The following is a 26,371-nucleotide window of genomic DNA, read 5'->3' as shown; positions in this document are numbered from 1 at the left end:
GTTCACAAAAAATCCTTCAAAGACATTATTTTGCTCTTGTTATTAAATATCCTCGTGTAACCTGACACGAACCCACATATTTATTTTTGTCGATTTTAAATATCTGTACGTTCATAAAAACCAACAACTGTAGTAAAGTGTATATTTTTGTTGAAGAAATGCTCATTGGCATTTTAGATAAACTGTCAATAAATAAAATTTAATTTAAATACAACCTTTTTCGTAAACGAGACACTGTTTAACTAATAAGAAAATGACAGGTTCACACGTCAAAATTGCTTAATTTATAACGATGTTACTTTATTTATATTTATAAATCCTTCAGAGAGAAAATCTAAAAAACCTCCTGTGCCAATCACGTGTCGGAGTTATGTCGATATCCCATGGCTTATAGACGGGCGGCCAGTCCATCAAACTGTTATGACTGACAACCGGTTGCAAAAATGTATATTGAGGGAGTATAATACTGACATATATTCGTACCTAACGGTGAGTTAGGTATTCAGCCCTTGATGGCCTACTTAATTGGGATTTGGTAGGCAAGGTGGTAGGTAACAACCTATAGGTATAGCTGCGTGAGGACAGCACGAGCGCAAGATGTTTCTAGCTCTTTAACATCTTCCTTTCGGCCTGCTACAGCGCGATTGGGATAATTTCTATACACACTAGTAGGTTATAGTTTTGAATGATTCACGAATAGTTTTATTTCATTAGACTTGATATGACTGGGATATGGACCTTGATTACATTTTCTATTGTTTACCACAGCTATCTTCAGTTACCCGTAAACAAGATGCAATATGTAACTTCGTCGAAATATCCGGAGCTCGAAAACAATAAATACAACAATCACTGGTAATCACTAATCACTGTCTATATCCAGGTAGATTTAATTCTAGTCGCACTAGTAGGTACCTATTCTAAAATAGTACATTGTGATACTAATAAGTCTCTCCAAGCGACGAAACGAAATTATATTAAATAAATCGGTCGAAAACGAGCGCAAGTATGTATACAAAAATGAAAAACATTTTAATATTACTTATTTTGCTCTGTAAATGTTTTGTAACAAAAATTAACCATACAATATTTGACGACCGGTTTGGCCTAGTGGGTAGTGACCCTGCCTACGAAGCTGATGGTCCCGGGTTCAAATCCTGGTAAGGGCATTTATTCGTGTGATGAGCATGAATATTTGTTCCTGAGTCATGGGTGTTTTCTATGTATTTAAGTATTTATATATTATATAATATATATCGTTGTCTAAGTACCCTCAACACAAGCCTTATTGAGCTTACTGTGGGACTTAGTCGATTTGTGTAATAATGTCCTATAATATTTATCAATTTAATATTATTTTCTTCCCAAGTTCTAAATCATCATTATGACTCGGTGTTTAAAATTAATTATAATTCACAGCTCAAAATACCACCTCGAGTGTAATGATCAATAGCACAAGTAATGTAAATATTTAAAAAAAAACTATAAAGCCAGCAGCGACCCGCATGCACACAAATAGGTCGCTAAAAGCCAATCTGAAATTAACTTGTCGGTAAAACAAGTTGCTATGAAATTTTTTGGTCCCTACCTAAATGAGTGAGCGTTGGAGTTTGCTTTAAATTCAACTCGTTCGTGGAGTTGAGTACCTAGTTTCATTTTTTGCAGGTGTTGCCAGTTTATGAAGTTGCTTTTAGAAATAGGGAAGAGCGAAACGGTTTACCTGTGCCCTATAAAACTCATCCAACTATGTAAACGTAAGTGGAATTAGAAATAGATTTAATTATACATTGTACATAAGGGCGATACATTAAACCAGATATAGTATATACTCGTATCCGTGTAATCATTAATTATGAAGATTTTTAAGTTGTTTTTATATATGCCCCCGTAATTGTTTTTTGAGAACTTACCAAGCAGAATTTTTTTCCGTCTAGTTTTTACTCCCAGCAGCAATGCACTGCAAACAAAACGAGACATAACATGACAAATGACATTACGAGATACGAGATTTTATAGTAGCTGCCAGAAACCGTTGACAGCTAAAAAGCTCGTATCTCGTGTGTGTTGCTTTACATTGCGGGCTAAATTATTTTGTGTGGTTAATATTTTCATTGTATTTCTAAGCTATTACGATCGTGATATAATAGAGAGTTTTTCAGTCGAGTACCGTGTTTAGACAATGAAGCTTGCTGAATTGCCTTAGTAGGGTACAAGATTGAAAAACTTGCTTATATCAATATTTTATACAATACTTTTTTAGGAGTCATCTAAGATAATAATACTTTTTTACTATGCAACCTTAATAATTAATGAAAATCGGTAAGTATCTCAGTAAAGAAATGTAGTAAAAAAGACATAAATGCGCGACTACTGTCGCCCGTTTCTATTTGGTAATTTAAATTCAGCCATTACAGTCGACGAATACAGAAAAAATGTTGTTTTAATATACTTCTAAGATCCTATTTATACACTGTATTTTAAAGTAACAAAATTGGATCTTAGTTGGGTCATTCGCAAATTATATGACTGCGGTCAGACTCAACTCCGTCAAGCATTTCATGCATAATATGCTGTGACGAAGTTAAGACGCAGGCACAAATCTGGAGAATGACTCAGTTGATATATTCTTACGATTAAACTAGTAAAAACAATCTGACTGTTGATATTTCCGTTAAGACCAAAATAATAATGAAAAATATGCTACACCAGCGGTTGCCCAAATGTTTGATCCCAATACAAACTTTCAACCCCTTATTTACCACCTTTGATTTTATTTATTTCTTATCTTATTTCTTGTACACATTATAAATGTAACCTGATGTGCAAATTTCAATATCCAACTTATTCTTCTTTGTAGTTTCAGCTCAGCGTTGATCAGTCAGTCACTCAGGACACACACAACATATAATAAAAAATATCAACATCATAAACAATTGGGTAATGAAACCCCCGGGGCTACATTGCAACACGCACTTGACGATAAGGTATTTTATTGTAAAAACAAACCTCCTACTTACAGTTAAAACGGGAAAAAACAACACAAAGCTGACGCAAACAGTCAGAACGGCATACAAATTATATGGAAAAAAAATCGAGTTGCACTCCGGGAGTGCCGGCAGAAGTTAACTTGAATTGTTATCTAAATTGCTCTGCCTCGGGAATATTGGAAATATTATCCTACGATTTTATATTTTACGACTCCACCTATAAAGGTGCTAAAAGAACGAGTCAGGAAAGGTTTTTCTCTGCGTAGACCGCAGCCCGGGCCACTATGGTGCGAGGCAGCCCACCCGGCCAATGTGACATGTGTCAAACAACTATTTTTCGTGTGTTCGACCAATTTTTGTAATGCTATTGTGTAAATAATGTTGTGATCTAATAAGACGAGCATGCCGTTCTATGACCGACAGTGCTGAAATATGGCGCTACGATGATGGTATGATGGATGCCAGAAGTTGGATCGGCCCGCCGTATTTCCTTACGTTGACTCTTTTTATATCCTTTTTATTAATTTCTTAGATAGGTACTGTACTATTAAGTCGTTTTCTGTGTTGTATTGTGTGTAAAATAGTATCCATAAGTTATTATTTTAGTATCTTTTTATTAGTGTCTTTAGTTACGAACGATATTGTATCAGTTTGATTATAATGAAAAGCCCCGTTAAAGTTCCCTGTCCCCACTGCCCTGGCCTGTCTAAGTTATATGTAGCCCCCCGCGGTCTTAATGTGCATATTAGTCGGTGCCATAAGGACGTGCACGCCGATTCCCCTGTAAGGATTGCGTCTGTCACAGGCTCGAGTGATGCTGGGCTTGACAGTCTCCCGACGTTAAAGAGGCATATCCGAGTGCTAAAACACATTCCAAAGGGAGCCCGAAATCTCGCTGCCGGCAAACTATCCGCATTAATAGAGGCCTGTCTGCGATCAAACGAGGTCAGGGACTGGTTTGCGCTTCTCTCATTTGCTTTTACAGCTTTGAGGGTTCCTGGGGGAGGCGCTGGCAAGTCTTTGACCTCGCAGGTCAAGGAAAATATAGATAGCCTTAATATGTATTTTACAGACGAAGTTAACCAAAAGCCACGGTCAGTTTGCCGTACAATAGAAGCCAAGGTCCACGATGGTGATCTGAGGGGTGCAGTTCGTATCTTGTTGTCGGACTCAACACTGGCTCCATCTAATGCTGAAACTTTAAGGGCTTTAATGGACAAGCATCCTCCGCCATCCAGACCGCTGGTGTTCCCACCTGAGCCAGATTTGTCCACCCCGTTCCTCACGGTCTCAGTGCCAGACGTAACTAATGCCATTGGGTCCTTTTACAGCGGTTCCGCTTCTGGCTTAGATGGTCTTCGGCCTCAACATTTTAAGGAGCTCACCTCTCATTGTGCTGGGGATAATGGGCCTAGATTGCTCGAGTCGCTGACTAAGCTATCCAACTTTCTTCTACGCGGCATGCTTAATCCCCAGGTTAGTCCCTATCTTTATGGAGCGTCTCTATGTGCTTTGGAAAAAAAGGATGGGGGAATTAGGCCAATAGCCATTGGGACCACGATTAGGCGACTGGTTGCCAAGTTGGGTTGTCGTGCTGTTAGGGATGAGATGGCAACCTTCCTTCAACCATGTCAAGTGGGTTTTGGTACGCCGTTGGGATGTGAATCAGCGATCCATGCAACTAGGCATTTTGCCATGGCGCACGAACATAGTGACACAGTCATTGTAAAATTGGATATAAAGAATGCCTTTAACACTGTTGAAAGGGATGTAATCTTAAAAGAAGTTAAAAATCACACTCCGTCACTATACCCTTTCCTGTTTCAGTGTTATTCTTCCCCTAGCAACCTTTTTTATGATGGCAGTGAGATCGCTTCGCAGGTCGGTGCTCAGCAAGGCGACCCTTTGGGCCCTCGCGTTTTTTGCCTAGCAATGCAGAGTGCAATCACGGCTTTGGAATCACCCTTGAATGTTTGGTATCTCGACGATGGCACTATAGGGGGTGGTTCTGGAGCCGTCCTTGATGATATCGCTAGGCTCTTGCCGGCGTTGCGGTCCCTCAGTTTGGAAATTAATTCCTCGAAGTGTGAGCTGTTTCCTTGCGGCTCCTTAATTTTTTTTAATTTTTTTAATTTTATTTATTTGGGAAACATACAGCACATAATAATACAATAAGGTACAAGATAAAGTTAGAACATAAGCCAAAACAGTTTCCACTTACAGCTAATACAAAATTCCTTTGCTCCGAAAAAAAGTACAATATTTGGGTATTTTTAATTTAAAGTTGAATTTAACAGTTACATTTAGTAAATAAGATAATACACGAGCACGATTAACAATTATAACAAGCATACTTTAGAATTTTGAAAATAACAAGCACAATTTTTATTTAGACTTTGAAATTTCAAATAATAGGTACAATTACAATAACAATACAAGACAAGCTTACAATTTTATTACGAGCTAAGAAGTAGATAACGGAATTACCATTTTTTTGTTATGATTTGTTTTGTTTTTTTGTTTGTTTGATGACAGAAACAAATTTATTACACTTATGCTGGAACAAATCAATGTGTGAATATTTCTTGTTGTAAATATTGCATGATCTTGCTAAAAATTTGTTGTTTACATATTTTTTGCGAGTAAATGGAACGGATAGCAAAGCAGTGGACCGCGTACGAGACGTAGGACATCTAAATAACACCTTGCTGAGAAGATCTTCCGAATCAACTAAATTATTTAATAATTTGTACAAGAAAATTACATCCCGCTTTTCTCTTCTTACTTGTAAGGACTCAAATTTCTCAGGCTTAAAGGATTTGAATTTATACTTCATACGATTAAGAAATTTTTTTTGAATACTTTCTAATGAATTAATGTGTACCAAAAAGTGAGGACTCCAAACTGTAGATGCGTATTCCAAATATGACCTTACATATGCATTATATAAAAGAAGTAACGTTTTGGGGTTTTTGAAATCTTTACTTTGCCTAAATATGAAACCAAGCATTTTATAAGACTTAGATGTTATCTTATCTATATGTGAAACCAATTGAATTTCACTGTCTAAATATACTCCTAAATCTCTAACCTCAGTAACTCTAGTGAGTGGTTGGTTTCCAATGGTATAATTAAAGGTTATAGGGTTAAGCTTCCGCGTAAATGTAATAATTGAACATTTATTTATGTTTAAATATAGGTTATTACATAAACAGTAGTTGTTTAATCTATTAAGGTCATCCTGCAAATTGACGCAATCAGCCTCGGACTTCACAACGGTAAATATCTTAGTATCGTCAGCATACAGTAACACTTTAGAATTTAAGAAACAGTTAATCACATCATTGATATATATGTTAAATAGTAGTGGTCCTAAATGCGAGCCCTGCGGTACCCCTGACGTAATAGGCACAAAACTAGATGTGTACCCTTTAATAGTAACTGCTTGAGTTCTATCCCGTAAGTACGATGTGAGCCAACGCAACAAGTCACCATGAATACCGAACATTTCAAGTTTCTTTAGTAAAACCGAGTGTGAGATTTTATCAAAAGCCTTTGAGTAATCGGTATAGATAGCATCAACTTGATAATTCTTGTCCATTGCGCTCAGAACATAATCAAGTAGCTCACACAAATTAGACTCTGTTGACCGTTTATTAATGAAGCCATGCTGCTGTGTTATTAACATCGGTCTTATTGTTGGGTAGAGCGTGTCATAAATTATTTTTTCAAATAGTTTAGGAAGTACTGATAATTTGGAAATGCCACGGTAGTTCTTAATATTATGTTTATCACCGCTTTTAAAAATAGGCACAATTATGGATTTTTTCCAAATTTTTGGTAAGGACCCAGACCTAAGTGAAATGTTGTAGAGTAAACATACCGGTAACGCAAGAGATTTACTGCAACGCTTTAAAAACACAGGATGAATGCCATCTGGGCCACTTCCTTTGGAATCATTTAATTTCGTTAAATATTTTTCCACCAGAGGTACGTCAATTTGAACGCTATTAATTACACAATTTTGTGGGCTATTGACACTAGGCATGGAATAATGAATAGGTTCAAATACTGAATGAAAAAAGTCATTAAATAAATTAGCCGTGCTGACTCCATCGTTTGCCGTAATATTGTCTAAATAGAGCGAATCGGGAATACCAGTGTTATCCTTTCTGGATTTTATAAATGACCAAAACGACTTTGAGTTAATTTTTATATTATTTTCAGCCCTAGAAATAAATAAATTGTAGCAAAAGATTTCTTCGTTTTTAATTTTAGAGCGTAAATTAGAAAAAGCGTTATAGTCAGCTATCCGTCCATATATTTTCCATTTTTTGTGTATCTTGTTTTTTTTCTTAATTAACGTGATAAGATTGCGGGAATACCAGGAAGGAAAATTACTTGGTTTTGTGACAGTTTTGGAGGGAACTAATTGTTGAATTATATTATTTACAATGGTGTAAAAGTCATTGACCGCATTTTCGATATTATCAGTATTTAGTTGCGTCTCCCAATTGATTTCCCTTAGTTTTGAATTAATTTTATGATAATCGGCGGCAAAAAATCGACGTATTACACGCGGAGCAGGTTTTAAATGACGCTCAGTCGAACCACTATCAATCGCTATACAAAGGACTGGGTGATGAGCGTCTATGGGTACAAGAGGGTCCGCGCTAGCTACCTCACACAAGTGATTAGAAAGGACTAGATCCAGATGCCTACCGTTCTTATTAGAGATGTGGTTATATTGTCCAAAGTTTGTGAATTGCAGAAATGCTGATAGTTGCGCTGTGAGGTTGTTAAAATTAGGATTACCTAACCTAAGGCTATGAGAGCCCTGATCAAGTTGGCTCCAAACCGCATCACCGATGTTAAAATCACCTAGAATCAAAAATACATCATCGGGATGATCCGCATGTAAATCAGACAAATACTCAAAAAATAGTGATTCAGAATCCATTTGTTCCTTACTTGGGGGGAAGTAACAAGTAAACAATCTTAATTTTTTAGATACAGGCCCTTGAGTTATATGAATATCCAGACATGTAACATCGGCATCCGGCAGCGCCACGATAGGGCACGCGCCGCGCGCGTCAGCCCGCAGCTCGCGGCGCACCGCCACCAACGTGCCGCCACCCCGCGTCACCCCTAACCTCTCACAGTCTCGGTCTGTCCTGTACACGTTGTACCGCGAATCAAACAATTCTGAGTCACAAATGCCAGGAACCAGCCACGTTTCAGTAATACATATGAAGTCGTAATTATATTTCATAAGATTTCGTAAAAATACAGTCGTTTTAGTCCTGAGTCCTCGAGCGTTTTGATAATATACGTTAAATGCCATTAAGATATTTTTGACAAGATAATATAGTACGTATGTAAAGTTCGCTTATTTAAAATTGGGTCCTTTAATAAAATATTTATGTTCATGATTCCTGTTAAGATTGTAAAATACTGCCGCAAAATAAATGCAAACATAGCTCGTAAACAATGCACCACGATGACAAATATAAAATAAAAGTAAGTAATAGTTTTGTTTCTGCCATACAAATATACTCGTAGTTCAACCAATGTGGATATTATAAATATTAATCTGAGAACATATCCTATTAAAAAAAAAAACAAGAACGTGTGCAGGGTTACGCTTATGTAATCTTGTTTAAAGCTTCCTCAGTCGTAATGTACAAAATCGGTGAATTATCCGTCTTCCGCACCATCACCGTGCAATTCCGGACCCAACAATACTTGTATTGTTTTTGAGTTTTTCTGAGTTGAGCCTGTTTAAGCAAGAATTTATTGAATCCGGACAGGTGGTCATTGACGTATATGCGAGAGTCGTTGTTGGTAAATCCGAGATCTTTAGCTTTTAAATTCTTTAGCTTCCGTAAAGAAGAGATAAAATCATCTTTTTTGTAGCGTGCTTGCAGTTTAACAATGATCGGCTTTGGTTTCCTACTATCCGTATCGTTTTTCACAGCCACGCGGGTCACAAAGTCGATGTCTGTCGCGACATTAAGAGGGTAACCACTTAACCCTGCAAGCGAGTTTAAAATTGAGTAAAGATTTTCGCCTCTGGCTTCAGGCACTCCGTTAATCTGGATGTTGGACCTCCTTACCCACTGTTCATTAGTACGCATTTCTGCTACTATATTTTTTACGCTGTTTTTTAACTCATCTACTTCGGCTTTACAGTTCTCTAGTCCGGTGACTCTAGACTCAATACTATCAATTCGACTTGACATTTCCTGCAGTCTTGAATCAAGGCTGTTTTTCATATCCGCCACATCAGATTTAACCTGGTTCATGTCTGCTTGGATTGCTTGGATGGCCGAAAATTGTGTTTGCAGCGCGGATACTTTAAGCAGGATACTATTTAATAACTTTGCGTGCTGATCAGACTGAAAGGGAGTATTATGTAAGGACTGGAACGTGTTAGGAGGAGTGGTCAGCGACTCTTCTTGCAACTCATTCGTGCCGTGTGCGTTGTTAGGTAACTTTGAATCGTCTAATGTGCCGTCCCAAGACATAACAGAGTCGTCTAGCGTGACCTCGGCCCCGGACACGGAGCCCCGGCCCGACAACAGCTTGGTGTTTACACCCGTGACCGGCGTGCCGTCGTTTCTTCGTCGTCGATTAGTCAATGAAGTGCAGAATGAGCAAAGCCATGCTTTAGCAACTTTGGCAATATATTCTTCTGATTGCAATTGCAATGGGGATACATCTAAGCATTTCAAGCAGTAGTATTTGCTGCAGCCCGTGCATTGTAATGATTCATTCGTCTCGACATTTGTATTGCATCCACTGCAAAACATTTTAAAATGAGCTATATGACTTATGCAATAAAGTTTAAAAGCAAGAACAGTGTAAACACTGTTAACGTCGCTAGAGGTGTCCGGTAGATTCGACCGAGAACGCTCAACGATCCGTGGCTCAGCGGTAACACGCGCGGCTGGGACGCAGCGAACCCGGGTTCAAATCCCACAGAAATACAAAAAGTATTATTGTTCACCAAATAGCAACTTGCACAATTAACATCGTCACTAACACTTCACAGCTAAGTTCACACACAAAACCAACTCCATAAGAGCGGGACGTCCGACACAGGGCAATATGGCCGCCGGCTCATACGGAACTAATCTCACGAAAGACAAGGAGGGTCCGAGAAAACAGGATATATTGAAAGAACATTTATAAATTCACTTCCCAAAGATTAAATATCAATAGCGAGTCACACGTCCGCTCAGAGCAAAGGCGCGACGCAGAAAAAAGCACACTACCCTTTCAGATTTTGAGTCAGTGTTGCCCGGCATCAGGCTACTTAACAAGTCAACATTTTGTCTCCTTGGAGCTCCAATTTTCCCTAACGGGGTGAGCTCGGTGCTCCAGGCGAAGATGACGGCGCTGGACTCTTCCTTACAGCTATTAAATCAGTTGTCGGCGCATGTGGCTCTGGTTCTGTTACGCAATTGTTTTGCGATGCCACGCATAATGTATACACTAAGGACGGCGCCTACTTGGTTTTTTAGGCAAGATGTCAGTGACTTCGACGGTGTACTCAGGCGGGGCCTCGAATCCATCTTGAACGTACACTTCGATGAGGTTCAGTGGAGGCAGGCAACACTTCCCATTCGTTATGGGGGTGTAGGAGTCCGTGCCATGCAGGATGTCGGGGTTATCGCTTTTCTTGCCTCGGCTCACGCGTCGTCGGTACTTGTCGCTAAAATGTTATGTTTAGATGGTGGCAGTATCTACGTTCCGTTTGTTCGTGAGGCGCTAGTTGAGTGATCTTTTCGCTCTCTAGAAGGTTTACAACCGGAGAATCTTGCATCACAAAGGCTTTGGGACGATATTTTCTGTAAAAATATACATACGAGTTTGTTGGACATCGCTCTTGGGGCAGATGCGGCACGATTGAAGGCTGTTGCGGAGCCCGAGTCAGGGGCTTGGCTACACGCGTTGCCATCGCCCCACTTAGAAACGTTGCTAGACAATGACACTGTGAGGGTGAGCGTTGCCTTACGGCTTGGAAGTAAGGTATGTGAGCCCCACAGATGTCCTTATGGAGCAATGGTCGAATTTAATGGGCACCACGGTCTCAGTTGTGTGCGGTGTGTGGGACGAATACCTAGGCACCAAGCTATTAATGAGCTGATTCGACGCGCCTTGGTCTCGGCAAACATACCCTGTATTTTGGAACCCCCTGGTTTAAGCCGTACAGATGGCAAGAGGCCGGACGGTCTAACACTGGTCCCGTGGGCAAAAGGTCGGAGCCTGCTGTGGGATGCCACATGTGTGTGTACTTTTGCTCCCACTCATGTCAGCCACACAAGTAAGAAGGCAGGTGCAGCGGCTGAGGCTGCTGCTAAGTTTAAACACGGGAAATACGCCAACCTCGGACCAGTGTATGACTTTATTCCAGTCGCTGTCGAGACGGCTGGGCCATGGTGCGCCGAGGCCAAGAAGCTGGTTAGAGAGATTGGACGCCGGTTGAGGGACAGAGGTTGCGACCCCCGGGCTGGATCTTATCTGGTCCAACAAATATCCTTAGCCATTCAGCGTGGCAACGCAGCTGGCATATTTGGAACGTTTGGGCCAGGTAGGGAACAGTTCGGGGCTTAAAAGTTAATTTTTGACGGGGCTAATAGTTTGTAGGGTATTTTTATTTTATTTCTGTATTCATTTTATTTTAATCTACTGTTTCTATACAATATTATGTTACAAAGAAATATATATATACTTGAATATTAACGTTGTGCATTTTTGATATTTTGGAGAAATTGAGTAGCAGTTTTATAAAAAGAGATAATTCTCTGTTATACCTACATAAATAAACTTGAGTGTGGAAGATATTTTGAAATGCGAATTTTAGTGTTAATATATAACATATGCAGAGTAATTCATGAGACGTGAGCAGGACTACAGCCTACACAATCAGTAAATGTTAATGAATTGTTCACCATCATATTAAGTAATCACGCTTCTTTTCTGTTATTTAACTTTTTGGTAAGGAAAAATTTGAGTAAGTATCAATAATCATGGACACCCAACAACACAAAGATACAATACAACACAATTAACAAAGAAACCTCTTTAACCGTTATGACAGCACTTTAATTATCAAGAAAATAAAATGTCACACTTGAATGAAATACGATTTTTCAAAAGTAACCAGGCTTCGATGATATTCAATTGGCACGTCACCATGATGTCACGTGTCCGTCTTACAAATTTTCAATCTAAGGGTCACGTGACCCTGACGCGAGTTTAACATGTTTTTAATAGCTTAATATTTAGTGTGCTACCAATTAGTTCTATGTATTCGATAATTATTATGCCTATATGTGGATATTATGCTAATAAAAGCTTTTAATTGCACTAATTTGACTGTGGTTTTAGGTGCTGCACTGAAATGGGAAATATAAAATTAGAAAATGTTATTAATGGCAATAGATTTATTATTATTATTATATCTGTTGCATATCCGAGGTACCTTTTTTCATAGTCCACTATTATTTTATCTAGCATAAAGTTTGTAATGGAAAATCCATTCAAACTTCCTTCCCCTAATTTAAAGGGTGGGGGGTGATTTCTTAAAAATCCTGAAATATGTATTTTATTAGTCATAACAAGGGGTCCCTATATCAAACCTAGATATGATAGAATGCTAGATCAAAATTTGCAGAATACTCATACAAACTTCCATCCTCTAGTTTAAGTGATTAACTAAGGGGTAAAAGTTCCACGTTTCGAAATAATTTTGGTTGTTCATGTACTAGCTTACACACATGATTTCAGCTTTCTAGAACTTCAAGAAGTATCCTAAGCAGTTTGATCATCAGTGAGTGAGTGTGCTAGCATTTCTAGTAATTATTTTTAGTAATAATTTACTTATATTAATGTTTTACTTGTAATTAAATTAATTATATAAATTGCAACACTGTACGATATGCTTAAAAATGCATTCCAGTCGACATTTAAGTTAAATGGTCCGAAAATATTTTTTGTACGGTTGTCATTGGTCATTGCTCGAGTGACGTTTCAATGGTCGATTTTTATTGATTCATGGATCGAGTCGCGTCATTTTGAATTGTAGTTGTTTTTTGTTGTCATTCGTCCGGGTTCATTCGGGAAAAGCGCTGATGGCTTAGCGGTAAGAGCGTGCGACTTGCAATCCGGTGGTCGCGGGTACAAACCCGGGCTCGTACCAATGAGTTTTTCGGAACTTATGTACGAAATATCATTTGATATTTACCAGTCGCTTTTCGGTGAAGGAAAACATCGTGAGGAAACCGGACTAATCCCAACCAGGCCTAGTTTACCCTCTGGGTTGGAAGGTCAGATGGCAGTCGCTTTCGTAAAAACTAGTGCCTACGCCAAATCTTGGGATTAGTTGTCAAGCGGACCCCAGGCTCCCATGAGCCGTGGCAATATGCCGGGACAACGCGAGGAAGAAGATTCGTCCGGGTTCATTCCGTTATGAGCACTCGAGCTGTGACGAATAAATAGTACACAACTATTGTTGATTATTCAAGTATTTGTTATTATAAAATACAGATTTAAGTCTTTTTGTTTTTTGTAATAGCCGCTGACCTGTTTTTATTTTATTTTTACGTATTAAACTATAGGTCTATTTTTTGTCTATAACTTATGATCTAAAATTGTGTGTGACTACTTGTTTCTAAATAAATAGGAAAAAAAATATATTGTTGGATTGATTGAAGGATTGCTGTTGGTATGAAAACCAGTGATAGTTCTGTGAGAGTATCATTAATTCTACCTATTTGATCCTGGAAAGCCATAGGAAGAATTAACAATTTTCAGAAGCAGGCATCACTTGACGCTCCCAAGGTATGATTAATTATTTGTAACTTGGGGTACATTGCAGTTAAATAACCATCGATGTTTCATTTTAGTCGTTGTATAAAGCTTTGATGAATCATTGGTTCAATTCTCTGATTTTATCGTTTTTTCGAGTACCACCTACCTACACGATTTGAAAATAATTTAAACTTTTGTAAATTTGACGTACTGTATGTGCATACTGATTTATTTTAAATTTCCTTCAAATATAAAAAAAAAAATTGTTTCTTCGGTGCCTACGGTCGAAGTCAGGACTAGTGCAGTGCGAACACATATTATATTGATTTAAATTAATAAAGTGAGGATTGCTTATCTTTTGTATAAATAACTAAAGTAATCGTATAGGTAGGATTACAATAAAATATTTTTTATATCATTTGTTTTTTTTTGCAAGGATGGATCAATATAAATTAGTGTAATCAATATAATATAAATGTGGGGGACACATGTGGGGGACACTATGGTGGTCACCTGTGGGGGACATCATGGGGGACACTATGGGGGTCACCTGTGGAGAACACCATGGGGGCACTATGGGGGTCACTTGTGGGTGACACTATGGGAGTCACCTGTGGGGGACCCTATGTCGGTGTGTCAATTGACTTTTCAGTGAAATGGATGAAGTGCGGCGTTCGAGTTCTCGCCGGTGAAATTCAAACGAAAGGGGTGATGACCAGCGAACGAGATCAGGTCTTCGCAATTCTTGTACGTCAGATTAAGGGAGGTGTTCGAGGCCACGTCTGCTCAGCCCAATTCTCCTATGTGGCCGTACAGGTAGACGAGGCGAGGTAGTCCGACGAAGGCAACTCCGGACACCTGAGCAGGAGCGATGCAGTCGTGGAGACAGGTCCAGTAGCCACGCGTCCAGGAGGGGCAATCAAGGTAGACAATCGCCCATCGTAGATGAAAGTGTAGAATCTCAGGACCTGCTAGATCGGGGTCGCAGTAGGGTTCGACGCAAGACATCACGTGGTAGGGTGACTCAAACACGGAACGAAAGTGTGCATCGTTTCATTGTTGCGCGTTATAGTAGGTCTTCACTTAGGGATGAACGTACAACTATTCAAACCCCGCGTGAGCGATATAGGAAACGCCGTCGGAGCTATCGGTCTCGGAGTAGAATTAGAGATTCTTCGGATAGCGGTCGTAGTAAAGATAGGGATTTAATATCCAAGTTTACACAGATGATTCAATGTATGACTAATAACATCAGGGTTAAGAAAGAAACTTTCTCTAACAACAATATTATTCCTGAATTTGATCCTTCTCTGAAGAATCAAACCGTTGACAAATGGCTTTTAAAGGTGAATGAAAGTGCGGCTTTGTATTATTGGACAGAACGGAAAACCATACATTACGCTATGCCAAAACCGAGTAGGTGTTGCAAAGAAGTGGTATGAGGGTTTGCCTTCTGTGTTGTTGAGTTGGGCTCAATGGCAAAATAAGTTAAAGAGCGCTTTCCCGGCTAATGAAAATTATGGATGTTAGATATGCTTAACAGGAGAGCGAAATTTGGCGAGTCCCTAGAAACGTATTTTTACAATAAGACTAATTTAATAAATCGTCTTGCGGTAGTTAACGGTAGAAAGGCAGTAGAATGTATCGTAGATGGCATAGACGACAGATCGGTACGGATGGGTGCGGAAGCCACTCAGTTTAAGGATTGCGATAAATTATTAGCCTATTTGCAAAAAGTGAATGTCGAAAAAATTTAACAGTCTAACGTTAAACAGGCGATCGGAAAGAACGAATCCACTTTCAGAACCAATGCAGTTAGCAAACCACCAATTAGCTGTTATAATTGCAAAGAAGAGGATCATCCTGCTTCAAAGTGTCCTAAGCCCATTAAGAGATGTGACAAATGTTCGGTAATTGGCCACACAGAATCTGAATGTTTTCGTCAATTAAATACTGCTAATGATGAGACAAAATGACAGTAATGCTTAAGTACTGAGACAACATCCAATAAATAGGTCCATTAAATATATTTCACGAGCCTGATTTAGTTACCTGATTTATTTCTTCCAAATACATTAGTCAAAATGATAGATAAAGACAAACGATTCATAGCTAATTCAGGCCAGTAATGCGTTTATGAATACCGCCATTAGAGTGTAATAATTAACAATATTGAAGCGTTTATCATGGAAGGAAATTTCATTTGAAAAGGAAAGTACATTCTTAAGCAGTAAGACAAATCTGAAACTCATATTTTGGTAGCATTTGTTGAAAAGTTAGTGGGACCGTGAATGATATAATTTAATAATACATGATTATATAGTTTTATAGGTAAATAAAATAGTGGGGATCTTTTAGGGAAATGTAGTTATTCAGGGTGCTGTATAAGGTCTTATATACCTGAAGAATAAAATTGGAAGACTTTTTACAAAAGCTGCATTATAAAATCATAATAACATTGAGTACGTAGAATGAAAATAAATTCGATTATTAGGTAAGTCACGAGGACGTGACATTTAGTCAGGATGGAAGAATTTTTTAACATTTACGATTATTTTTAGTAATAATTTACTTATATGTACAGGATATGGAACAGATATTAGATATTTTTGAATCGAGAGTGAATAGACATCTTTTAGGTAAGCATGTTCCATCCTAGACTACATCGGCACTTTCCATCAGGTGAGATTGTGGTCAAAAGCTTACCTTTTCGGAATAAAAAAAAATAAAAAAAAGCACCAACAGCATCCTGAAAGCCATTGCCGAGAGATAGGACAATCCTATCTTATTTTTCTGGGTGAGAAAACACATGCTGTCGAGTTTTATCACCCGGAAAATATTGTTATAGGATTATTCATGTTTTATTAATTTAAATTTAAAATTTATTAATTTATTGATAGTCATCATTGTTTACTAACCATTTTTCTACATGTGTAACTACTAACAAAAATATGGATTTGAAAAAGTCTGAAATAATATAAATTCATTAATTCATTCATTAATGTTTTACTTGCAATTAAATTAATTATGTAAATTGCAACACTGTACGATATGATTAAAAATGCATTCCAGTTGACATTTAAGTTAAATGGTTCGAAAATGATTTTTGTACGGTTGTCATTGGTCATTGCTCGAGTGACGTTTCAATGGTTGATTTGTATTGGTTCGTGGATCGAGTCGCGACATTTTGAATTGCAGTTGTTAGGTTTCCGTAGCCAAATGGCAAAAAACGGAACCCTTATAGATTCGTCATGTCCGTCTGTCTGTCCGATTATGTCACCGCCACTTTTTTCCGAAACTATAAGAGCTATACTGTTCAAACTTGGTAAATAGATGTATTCTATGAATCGCATTAGGATGTTTACACAAAAATAGAAAAAAAACAATAAATTTTGGGGGTTCCCCATACTTAGAACTGAAACTCAAAAAATATTTTTTCATCAAACCCATACGTGTGGGGTATCTTTGGATAGGTCTTTAAAAATGATATTGAGGTTTCTAATATCATTTTTTTCTAAGCTGAATAGTTTGCGCGTGAGACACTTCCAAAGTGGTAAAATGTGTCCCCCCCCCGTAACTTCTAAAATAACAGAATAAAAAATCTAAAAAAAATATATGATATACATTGTCATGCAAACTTCCACCGAAAATTGGTTTGAACGAGATCTAGTAAGTAGTTTATTTTTAATACGTCATAAAATAAAATAATTTTTTTTTTCATCAAACCCATACGTGTGGGGTATCTATGGATAGGTCTTCAAAAATGATATTTAGGTTCCTAATATCATTTTTTTCTAAACTGAATAGTTTGCGCGAGAGACACTTCCAAAGTGAAAAATGTGTGTCCCCCCCTGTAACTTCTAAAATAACAGAATGAAAAATCAAAAAAAAATATATGATATACATTACCATGCAAACTTCCACCGAGAATTGGTTTCAACCAGATCTAGTAAGTAGTTTTTTTAATAAGTCATAAAATATTTTTTTTTTCATCAAACCCATACGTCTGGGGTATCTACGGATAGGTCTTCAAAAATGATATTGAGGTTTCTAATATCATTTTTTTCTAAACTGAATAGTTTCCGCGAGAGACACTTCCAAAGTGGTAAAATGTGTGTCCAAAGTGGTAAAATGTTGAACAAGATCTAGTAAGTAGATTTTTTTTAATACGTCATAAATGGTACGGAACCCTTCATGCGCAAGTCCGACTCGCACTTGGCCGCTTTTCTTTAGTTGTCGTTCGTTCGGGATCATTCCGTTATTGAGCACTCGAGCTGTGAGCATTGACTTGGATAAAGTTGTGTACTATTGAAGATTATTGTTGGATTGATTGAAGGATTGCTGTTGGTATTAAAATCAGTGATAGTTCTGTGAGAGTATCATTTATTCTACCTATTTGATCCTGGAAAGCCATAGGAAGAATTAACAAATTAATCAGTGATAAGATCGGGAATTTATATCAATAAAATCTAAAGTATGCTAAAGTAAAGTGAGCTATGCAATTGAAACTTATTATATTTAATATGTCTACTATTACCATTATATCCCGAGAATTGTGTTTATCTAGTATAATCCAAACCCAAGTTATGAGAGTTCGAAAAACGACGAAGGGCTTCAAGAAAAGACAGCTCGTGCCTTTTCTTGAAGCTCATAACTTCGCTTGGCCCTTTTTTACGTGGTAGATTTTTCTCGATTAAAAATCATCTATTCCACCCTGAATAATTTCCCACAAAATAAGATTTATTGGACTTACTCTGAGACTAAGTAAGTCGATTTCTGTAAAATAGAGCCATTATTATGTATTTATTTATACTAATATAGCAATATTTCAGTAACACCATTCATGCTACAAACGCACCCACTGCACCCCCACGCGTGGGGCCTACACCAACAGTGAACGCGGTCCAGCAAGCCGCGCGACCAAGCGTACTTTGTTTTTTGAAAACAGGTATTTTCTTTCTTTCTTTCTGGTGCCTTTGGGAATCCATAAAGAAGCACTTTCTGAGCACAGAATACATTGTGAAATATTTTTGAAAGTAGATGTTACGATAATGGTAATGGTAGGTATAATTTTAGTCTATTAGCTCTGCTATACAATTTGTAGGTATTTAATATTTGTAAATCTATCCTAGTAAAAAAGGCTCTTGACCCTATAAAAGGAATAAGGGAGACAGGAATCATGCAAAAATTGAACCACACTCACTTTCACTTTGAAGTAAAGTTCAAAATCAGGTGAAAAATATACTCGCTCTGCTTTATAAGGCTTAAATTTAATATGAAAATTACAATACATGAGCCCATAAACATTATTAATTGATATTTTTGGGTTTTATTCCTGAGAAAATTATTTTCTTTGATTTAACGTTGATAAAGTTGACATAAAAAAAACAAAGCTGTATTTTTTTTGCGATCGACATCGAAGTCAGTTAACCAAATACTAAGACTACTAAAATTCTACCAGGTATATACTGATTTCATAATTCTGAGAGGTATAATTTTGGTATGAAAACATACGGCGCGTTGCTATCACGTATGTTTGGCCGTATCCGAACAAAGTTGCAGAGTTATACAACTGGAGTAATTAAAATTTGTAGGGGACGGCGAACTGAAATTATGCATGAAGTGAGCGCAGTGGCCGCCCGGCCTTGCCCGGCGATTAATATTAATGAAGTGTGACACGGTGCTCGCTCGCGGCGCTGTTTTATATTGTTTCAAAAACCGATGTTGACAATTCTAAGCTAACCTATATGTAACTTACTTGTTGAGCAATCAACAAGTTTTTGCAAGATCCTGCAGTTTATCGGTAAGATTATACTCTGGTATTGTGACAATTTGCGTCGAATAAGGTGTATATTAATGCAGGAAAATTAGCAGAAACAACCCGGATTAAATTGACATAGGTATAACTAAAAAACAAACAAAAGAAAAAGACAGGTCGTCAATTTGCAGCCTACTGAACTGCTGGCACTTCTTAATCAACTGAACCTAAGCACACTGGAAACTCTTTGTCTTGGTAGAATAACTTTTTTGCATGTAGAATGTTTTCGGATTCCCGGGACAGGAGTCGGGACACGAGTGGAAGCGTCAGGGTCTGGGAACACGATCATTAAGCATCAGGATCTGGACACCCACGCTCCGATACGCTCCATGGGATGAGAAGCTTAAGATCATCACTCCAAACTTGGTCTATCTTATTATCGGCCCGATTTGAAGAATGAGACACGATAACGATAAGTTCAGGAGGGCTAAGATGGTCGGTTTTTATCATCTGTCATCATGCCTGTCACGTTCTAACAAGTACGTAAGTGCGAAAGTGACGCATGACAAGTGATAAAAATGCGACCATGATACCGCCGCTGGTTTAGATAAGTGCTCATTTAGATATCGTTTGTATGTCGTATTATTGACAGAAGCAGCTCTATTCGGGCAACCAATCAATGTGACGTTAGAAATATCGTAGATAAATGTTTTTGGGATCACAGCGGAATCGAAATAAAAGTAAAGATGAAGATAAATATAGTTTATTATTCAAGTAGGCATATTACAATGCGCTTATGAACGTCAAATAAAGCTACACCAGCTCTAACCCTACACCTCTGACCCGAGAAGATTTAAATCCCCCCTCAATTGGAGGAGGGTATCCCAATATGGACCAGCAAGAAACTCGGCGGGACACATCTTTTCAAAACATTACATCTTATAATTAACATGCATTAAATAAGAAAAAAAATACAATTTAGATTACTATAGAAATCATGCAATTACATACAGTAGCTACTAGATAAAAAAAATTGATAAAATATATATATATATATATATATATATATATATATATATATCATATCAAACCATACAAATACGTAACTCTTTCAGAAAACATATCGAATTCCTACAAAAGGAAAAGAAAAATAAAATTAATAAAAATGAGAATATACATTATATAAATCTGACAGATTGCTATACCTACAAAAAATATTTGTTGTGCTTTCTTACCTGAGCTGTGTCACCTATACAATGACTTTACATATACACATAATACAATGATTTTAATTGCTATTTGTTTTTACAGTTTCTGGTTTGGACCATGCATGTTTGTCTGTCAAGTAGTCCTCGACTGTGTAATAAGCCTTCAATATCAATGACTTTTTTAAGTAATTCTTAAGAGCTGGCAAGAGTAATCTTAAAGCATCGCCAGGTAACTTGTTATAAAAATGAATGCATTGTCCAACGAATGACTTTTGTACTTTGCGGACACGAAACTTTCTGATAGAAAGCTTATTTTTATTTCTAGTGTTATAGTTATGGACATCTGAATTTTTAGTAAAGGAGTCTAGATTCTTAACAACATAAATAATACTATCAATATGTATTGGGAAGCTACAGTTAAAATATTAATTTCTTTGAATAGTTCTCTTAATGAGTCACGTGCTCTTAAGTTATATATAGAACGAATGGCTCTCTTTTGTAAGACAAATATAGTCTGTATGTCAGCTGCTTTGCCCCAAATCAGAATATCATATGACATTACACTATAAAAATAACTATAATAGACAAGGTGAGCTGTCTCAACATTGGTCAATTGCCTGATTCTCGTAACAGCGTAAGCGGCCGAATTTAATTTGTTTGCTAGCGTTCTTATATGTATGAGGACTCCATTGTAGATTTTTGTCCAATGTTCAACCAAGGAACAATGCTTTATCGACCATCTCTAAGCATTCATTATTCAAAAGTATCTTAGTCTCGACTGGTTTAACATTCGGCAAAGAAAATCGAATACATTTGGTTTTCTTATCATTAAGAAGCAAATTGTTAATAGTAAACCAGTTAAGTACATCATCGAGTGTGCTATTAATTACACTGTAATCGGTTGATTTACTATGAACTATTTCACAAAGGTTTTCTACTATACATGGCAAATCATTTATATAAACCAAAAACAGGAATGGTCCCAAAATAGAACCTGGTGGCACTCCTAATTGGACTACAGTTCCGCTAGACTGGGTTTTGTTTACAACAACTGTTTGTGTTCTATTGCTAAGATAGGAAGACATAAAGTTTAGGGCATTTTCTGATAGACCAGTGTTCTAATTTCATAATGAGCGTTCCATGATCCACACAATCAAATGCTTTAGAGAGATCACAAAATATGCCAATTGCATCACAAGAATTTTCCTAAATATTATAAATATGTTTAATGAGTACCGAAACAGCATCGGTCGTGGAACGGCCCTTTGTGAAACCGAACTGATTGCTTGTAAGTAATCTATGTCTGTTGAAGACCCAATAAATCATTTAACATTAACTTTTCAAAAACTTTACTTAGTACAGGGAGTATTGATATTGGACGGAAATTAGTCATATCACTCGAATCACCCGATTTAAAAAGAGGTATGACTTTACTATAATTCATAAGATCAGGAAAGACGCCTTGTGAAATTGAAATATTATAAATTACGGCTAAATATTATAAAAGACGCTATTACGTCTATGTCATGACTAATGACTCTAACTGATGTTCCCCATAAGTCTTCCGTTTTCTTTAAATTGAGTGACTTAAATGTTTTGACAATATTTTCTTAATCTACTTGACTAAATTCAAAAATAATATTACATTTCTTAACATTAGCGCAAAGCAATGAATGAGCTAGAGACGAAGATGATTGTAGGCATTTCGTGGTATTAATAGCTATTTTAGAAAAATAATCTTCGAATGCCGAGGCAACATCGTTGTTAGACATGATAAGTTGTAAATTTTGACATGTCGCTTTGTTATCGATCTATTAATCTTAAATGTGTCTTAATCATTCTTCGAATCAGGCCGTATATCTATCATGAAATATTTCTTGTAAAGAATACATGATAAATGACAAAATTTTCATAATAGTTTTAAGAACGAAATCGGAATAACTTGTTTGATACTCGTATATTAAGTAAGTTCAAGTAAACCGTTACAGTATTTTTTTTTCGATATTCGGGGATCAAATTCTAGTAAGGGATTGTACGTTTACGATATATTTCCTGGGTTTTGAATGTTTTCTATGTACATATAAATGATTTTTTTATGTTTTATCCAGTTGATCCAGTATTCACAATACAAGCATTATTGAGTTTACCGTGGGATAAGGTCGATTTGTAATGTGTAAGATTGTTCCATATTAAATGTATTTTAGTATAGTATTAATTGTATTGCATTATAATACAATCATAAACACGTAGTCTATCTACTTTAACGGATGATTAGTTGGTTATAAGAACATACATCTATATGATAAGCCGTGAAAAAGATTTTTACAAACATAATATCTTCGAACAACTTTAATATAAATATATTTTTAATAAATGCCTACCGTGGCTTTATACGTGTAGGGATTGTAGCGGTCTTTGATATTATACTCGTCTATGTATTTGCAAACGTGGTATTTCTGTAGGCACGTAAATTGCCTCTGGGAAAATCGAGATAAATAAAATGAAATGAAAACAAAATTACATCTTAGGTAGCATACAGGAAAATTGCGCGTGTCGACGAAGTACCTCCTTGCCTAAGTTATTTGACTCGTCTTTTCCCTAACCATGTACGCTCATGGCGCAAAAAATATAGCGAAGTGTGAAGTCGTTTCGAGGTTACTTAAGAACGCAATCGATTTCCGCTTTTTAGATAGCATAAAATTCTCACTACTTATGAGGATACTTTTTCTATACACTATAAGACGATAAGCGAGTTTTAGTCGCAATGGAACAAGTCGAAATAACATTTTATTTTTCTAATGAAAACCGACTTCGTCTCAACCAACTATAGGTAATACTTTTTCCTAAATGTTAAAAATAGTAACATACCTATACATTAATGGTACAAACTAAATTATATTTCATCGATTACGTTTTTGTAAAAAAGTTTTTTAAATAAGTTTGATTTCTACAAATCTTAGAAATATAATCGTTGTAGAAGCTACAAAATTATTAATATCGTCGATCTACTTCCGAATCCCAAAATTCACCAGCCGCCAGTCAAAATTACTAGAAATCCGGATAGCCTTTTCGATTATTAGTTAAATTCTTTTTAGTCTATTATTTATTCTAGTAGGTATTGAAAAATTAAAAAAGAAATGAAAATGAAAATCTTTATTGGTAACAATTGTTACATGTCGGTTTGTTGGTATTAGTATCTCAATTGTTCCAGTAGGTATAAATTACTAGTGCAATATTGTAATTCAACACGAACGCTTAGTTTCAATCATACCTACATATGTATAAACGTTAATCCAAATAATAATGCCCTAAATTAGGTCAGTTACTTTATAATGCCTTTTTTATGGCTTAAACCTTTCAAGCAAGAAAATTCATTAATCGCAGGGTGAACAACAATGCTAACTTTGTCTGCACCTTCAACACGCAATGTTTAAGGTTCATTCTGGTGAAATAATGAATACTAAAATTGTGTTTAAATAAATGTATGTTAAAAACAATGTACTATAAAACTACGGAACCCATTAAAGTCAAAACGGTTAAGTGTGGCTGATCTTCACATAAGGGCTTCGGCTGCCCTGAGCAAAAAACAAGTATTGACAAATTTTTGAGGAAAGCATAAAAACGTAATTTGTCAGTTTTGTTAGGTTTTTTGTCTAAAAATCATCTGTTTATGTCATTATACTAAGGGTTATCAAATTAAGCTTGTACAGAGTTATTTTTTTATATTCTTTTAAATTAAACTTTGTACAGGCAAAAATAGGTTTCTGTGTAGATAACCGCCCGAAAATCTCAGAAGCATTCTACACAAATTCAAATATCTCGTGTTTAGCTTTGAAATAGCAAGCACTGTAACTTCTACAATACTTCACATATTTGGTTCTACGCTCAATAACTTTTCCAATTTTCATGCAATCCCAACGAAAATGGTATCAAATGTTAAATATATAACCTACCTAAAAACATATTTTTATTTCTTTCTGCTTTGATGACACAAAAATTCACGTTAGACAAAAATCACTTGAAAACATTGTAGTATTTTATATAAAAATAATTTCACACCAGCAGCTAGGGGAGTGTGGGATCACCATATAGTTAGCGTTCAAACTCTACAAAATAATCCTCTGAACTATCTCCCTTTAATTAGATATTCTAACAAAAAAATGAGGTACAAAATAGTAATTACACTAGTTTTACCAAAATTATTTTTTAATTACTTTCAGGTAGGTAAGTAGGGCAGCGGTCTGCTTGAACAGACGCCGTCGGCGACTACCGGCCGCGCGCGCGGCTGCGACCGAATGTTATGTTCGTAAAAGTATACACCTACATGGTCTGACCACGCGCGACATTCATTTAAGGCGGATCCGGATTACCCACCGCAAAAGTCGACTGGCATTCAATCATTACAATACAGCGTCCACCCGCCGCGGCGTCTATTGTAAATACCTATGTAATAGAGCCTGATCAAGTATCACCAACGAAAAAATGGGTTCTAGTTATGATTTTAGTGCATACTGTTTGTATAATACGTGGCAGTCGTCCGCCGCGGACGGCTTGTGGCCAAGCAGACCAGGCACCCACCTGGCACTCGTCTATCATGCCGTCACGGCACGCTGTTCATCGTAAGTAGATCGTAGCCTTTCATATTTTATTCAAATTCTACAAATTACCCGTTGGTAATTTTTGTTTTATTTACTCGTATTACAAGAAATCTGGTAAACAACATTTGATTAATCAAATAGATCATTCTAATTAAATTAAATTGGGAACTTAATGGTCAGGGTGCCTAGCCAAGATGCCAATTGTTTGTTCCGTAGCGGAGGATACGGTAATCTCTTTTTATCACTCTTCCATATTAGTGCGACAGAGACAGTTGCGTTTCGTTCGCTACGGAGCGTAAACAATTGACCCTTTTTATACTAGGTGAATATATGTAGATAAAATATATAGCAAAAATAAAATAGATACCGTCATCCAGAGTGAATAGGGACAGTAGGGACGGCTGGGGCGAATAGGGACAAATCTTAAAATATGATTAACCTGATTATTTCTTAACACATTGACTGCTGAGCTACGGTTGTAGCGCTATGTCGTAGCCAATAACGTGAATTTCCCGGTATGTAGAAGAAATGCTTCTTAGGGGCAAAACGACAACGTGTCGTGATTAGCGCTGAATGGGTTTAAAAATACCTACACAAATTGTATCATTCGATTGAAAATAATAGTAGTCACGATGTTATCACGATCTAACTGAGCGTGAATGTTGTGTTTGAAAATTTGAATAAGACTTTCTTCACATTGGACGCGGATCCGCACGCCGCTCTTGTATGCAAGCGTCTCGCTCACACCTGGAGGCCTGGAGGGAAATCGAACTTACTTTTCGATAACAAAGAGCAATCAGGTTGACATCAAAATGTACGATCGATTTGGCATCCAGCGGTGGCATCTTGGTTCCATTTTTATCACTTTCGCGCTTACATACTAGAACGTGACAAGCATGGTGACAAATAATAAAGAGCCGACCATCGTAGCCCTTCAGAGCGTCGTGCGGATCCGCATCAGCACTGCAGTGTGCTAACCACGTCATTCGCACGTCGTAGCGC

The 26,371-nt window shown here is 37.0% G+C and overlaps 2 protein-coding genes across 2 annotated transcripts; one reads left to right on the top strand and one right to left on the bottom strand.

Annotated features, from left to right (window-relative positions):
- Positions 1-1,083: 1,083 nt before the first annotated feature.
- On the top strand, positions 1,084-8,248 carry LOC133530732 (uncharacterized). The gene is made up of 4 exons (XM_061868769.1): positions 1,084-1,754; positions 2,858-2,984; positions 4,060-5,071; positions 8,053-8,248. The coding sequence occupies exons 3-4, from the start codon at positions 4,200-4,202 to the stop codon at positions 8,246-8,248; spliced, it is 1,068 nt and encodes a 355-aa protein (XP_061724753.1). The 5' UTR covers positions 1,084-1,754; positions 2,858-2,984; positions 4,060-4,199.
- Positions 8,249-8,632: 384 nt separating this feature from the next.
- On the bottom strand, positions 8,633-10,249 carry LOC133534705 (uncharacterized). The gene has a single exon (XM_061873940.1). The coding sequence runs from the start codon at positions 9,797-9,799 to the stop codon at positions 8,633-8,635; it is 1,167 nt and encodes a 388-aa protein (XP_061729924.1). The 5' UTR covers positions 9,800-10,249.
- Positions 10,250-26,371: the final 16,122 nt, after the last annotated feature.

This window comes from Cydia pomonella, chromosome 2 (assembly GCF_033807575.1).
Source record: "Cydia pomonella isolate Wapato2018A chromosome 2, ilCydPomo1, whole genome shotgun sequence".
In the NCBI taxonomy this organism is placed as follows: Eukaryota; Metazoa; Arthropoda; class Insecta; order Lepidoptera; family Tortricidae; genus Cydia; species Cydia pomonella.
The sequence above is the reverse complement of the archived record's forward strand: the minus strand, read 5'-3'. Positions and strand labels throughout refer to the sequence as shown.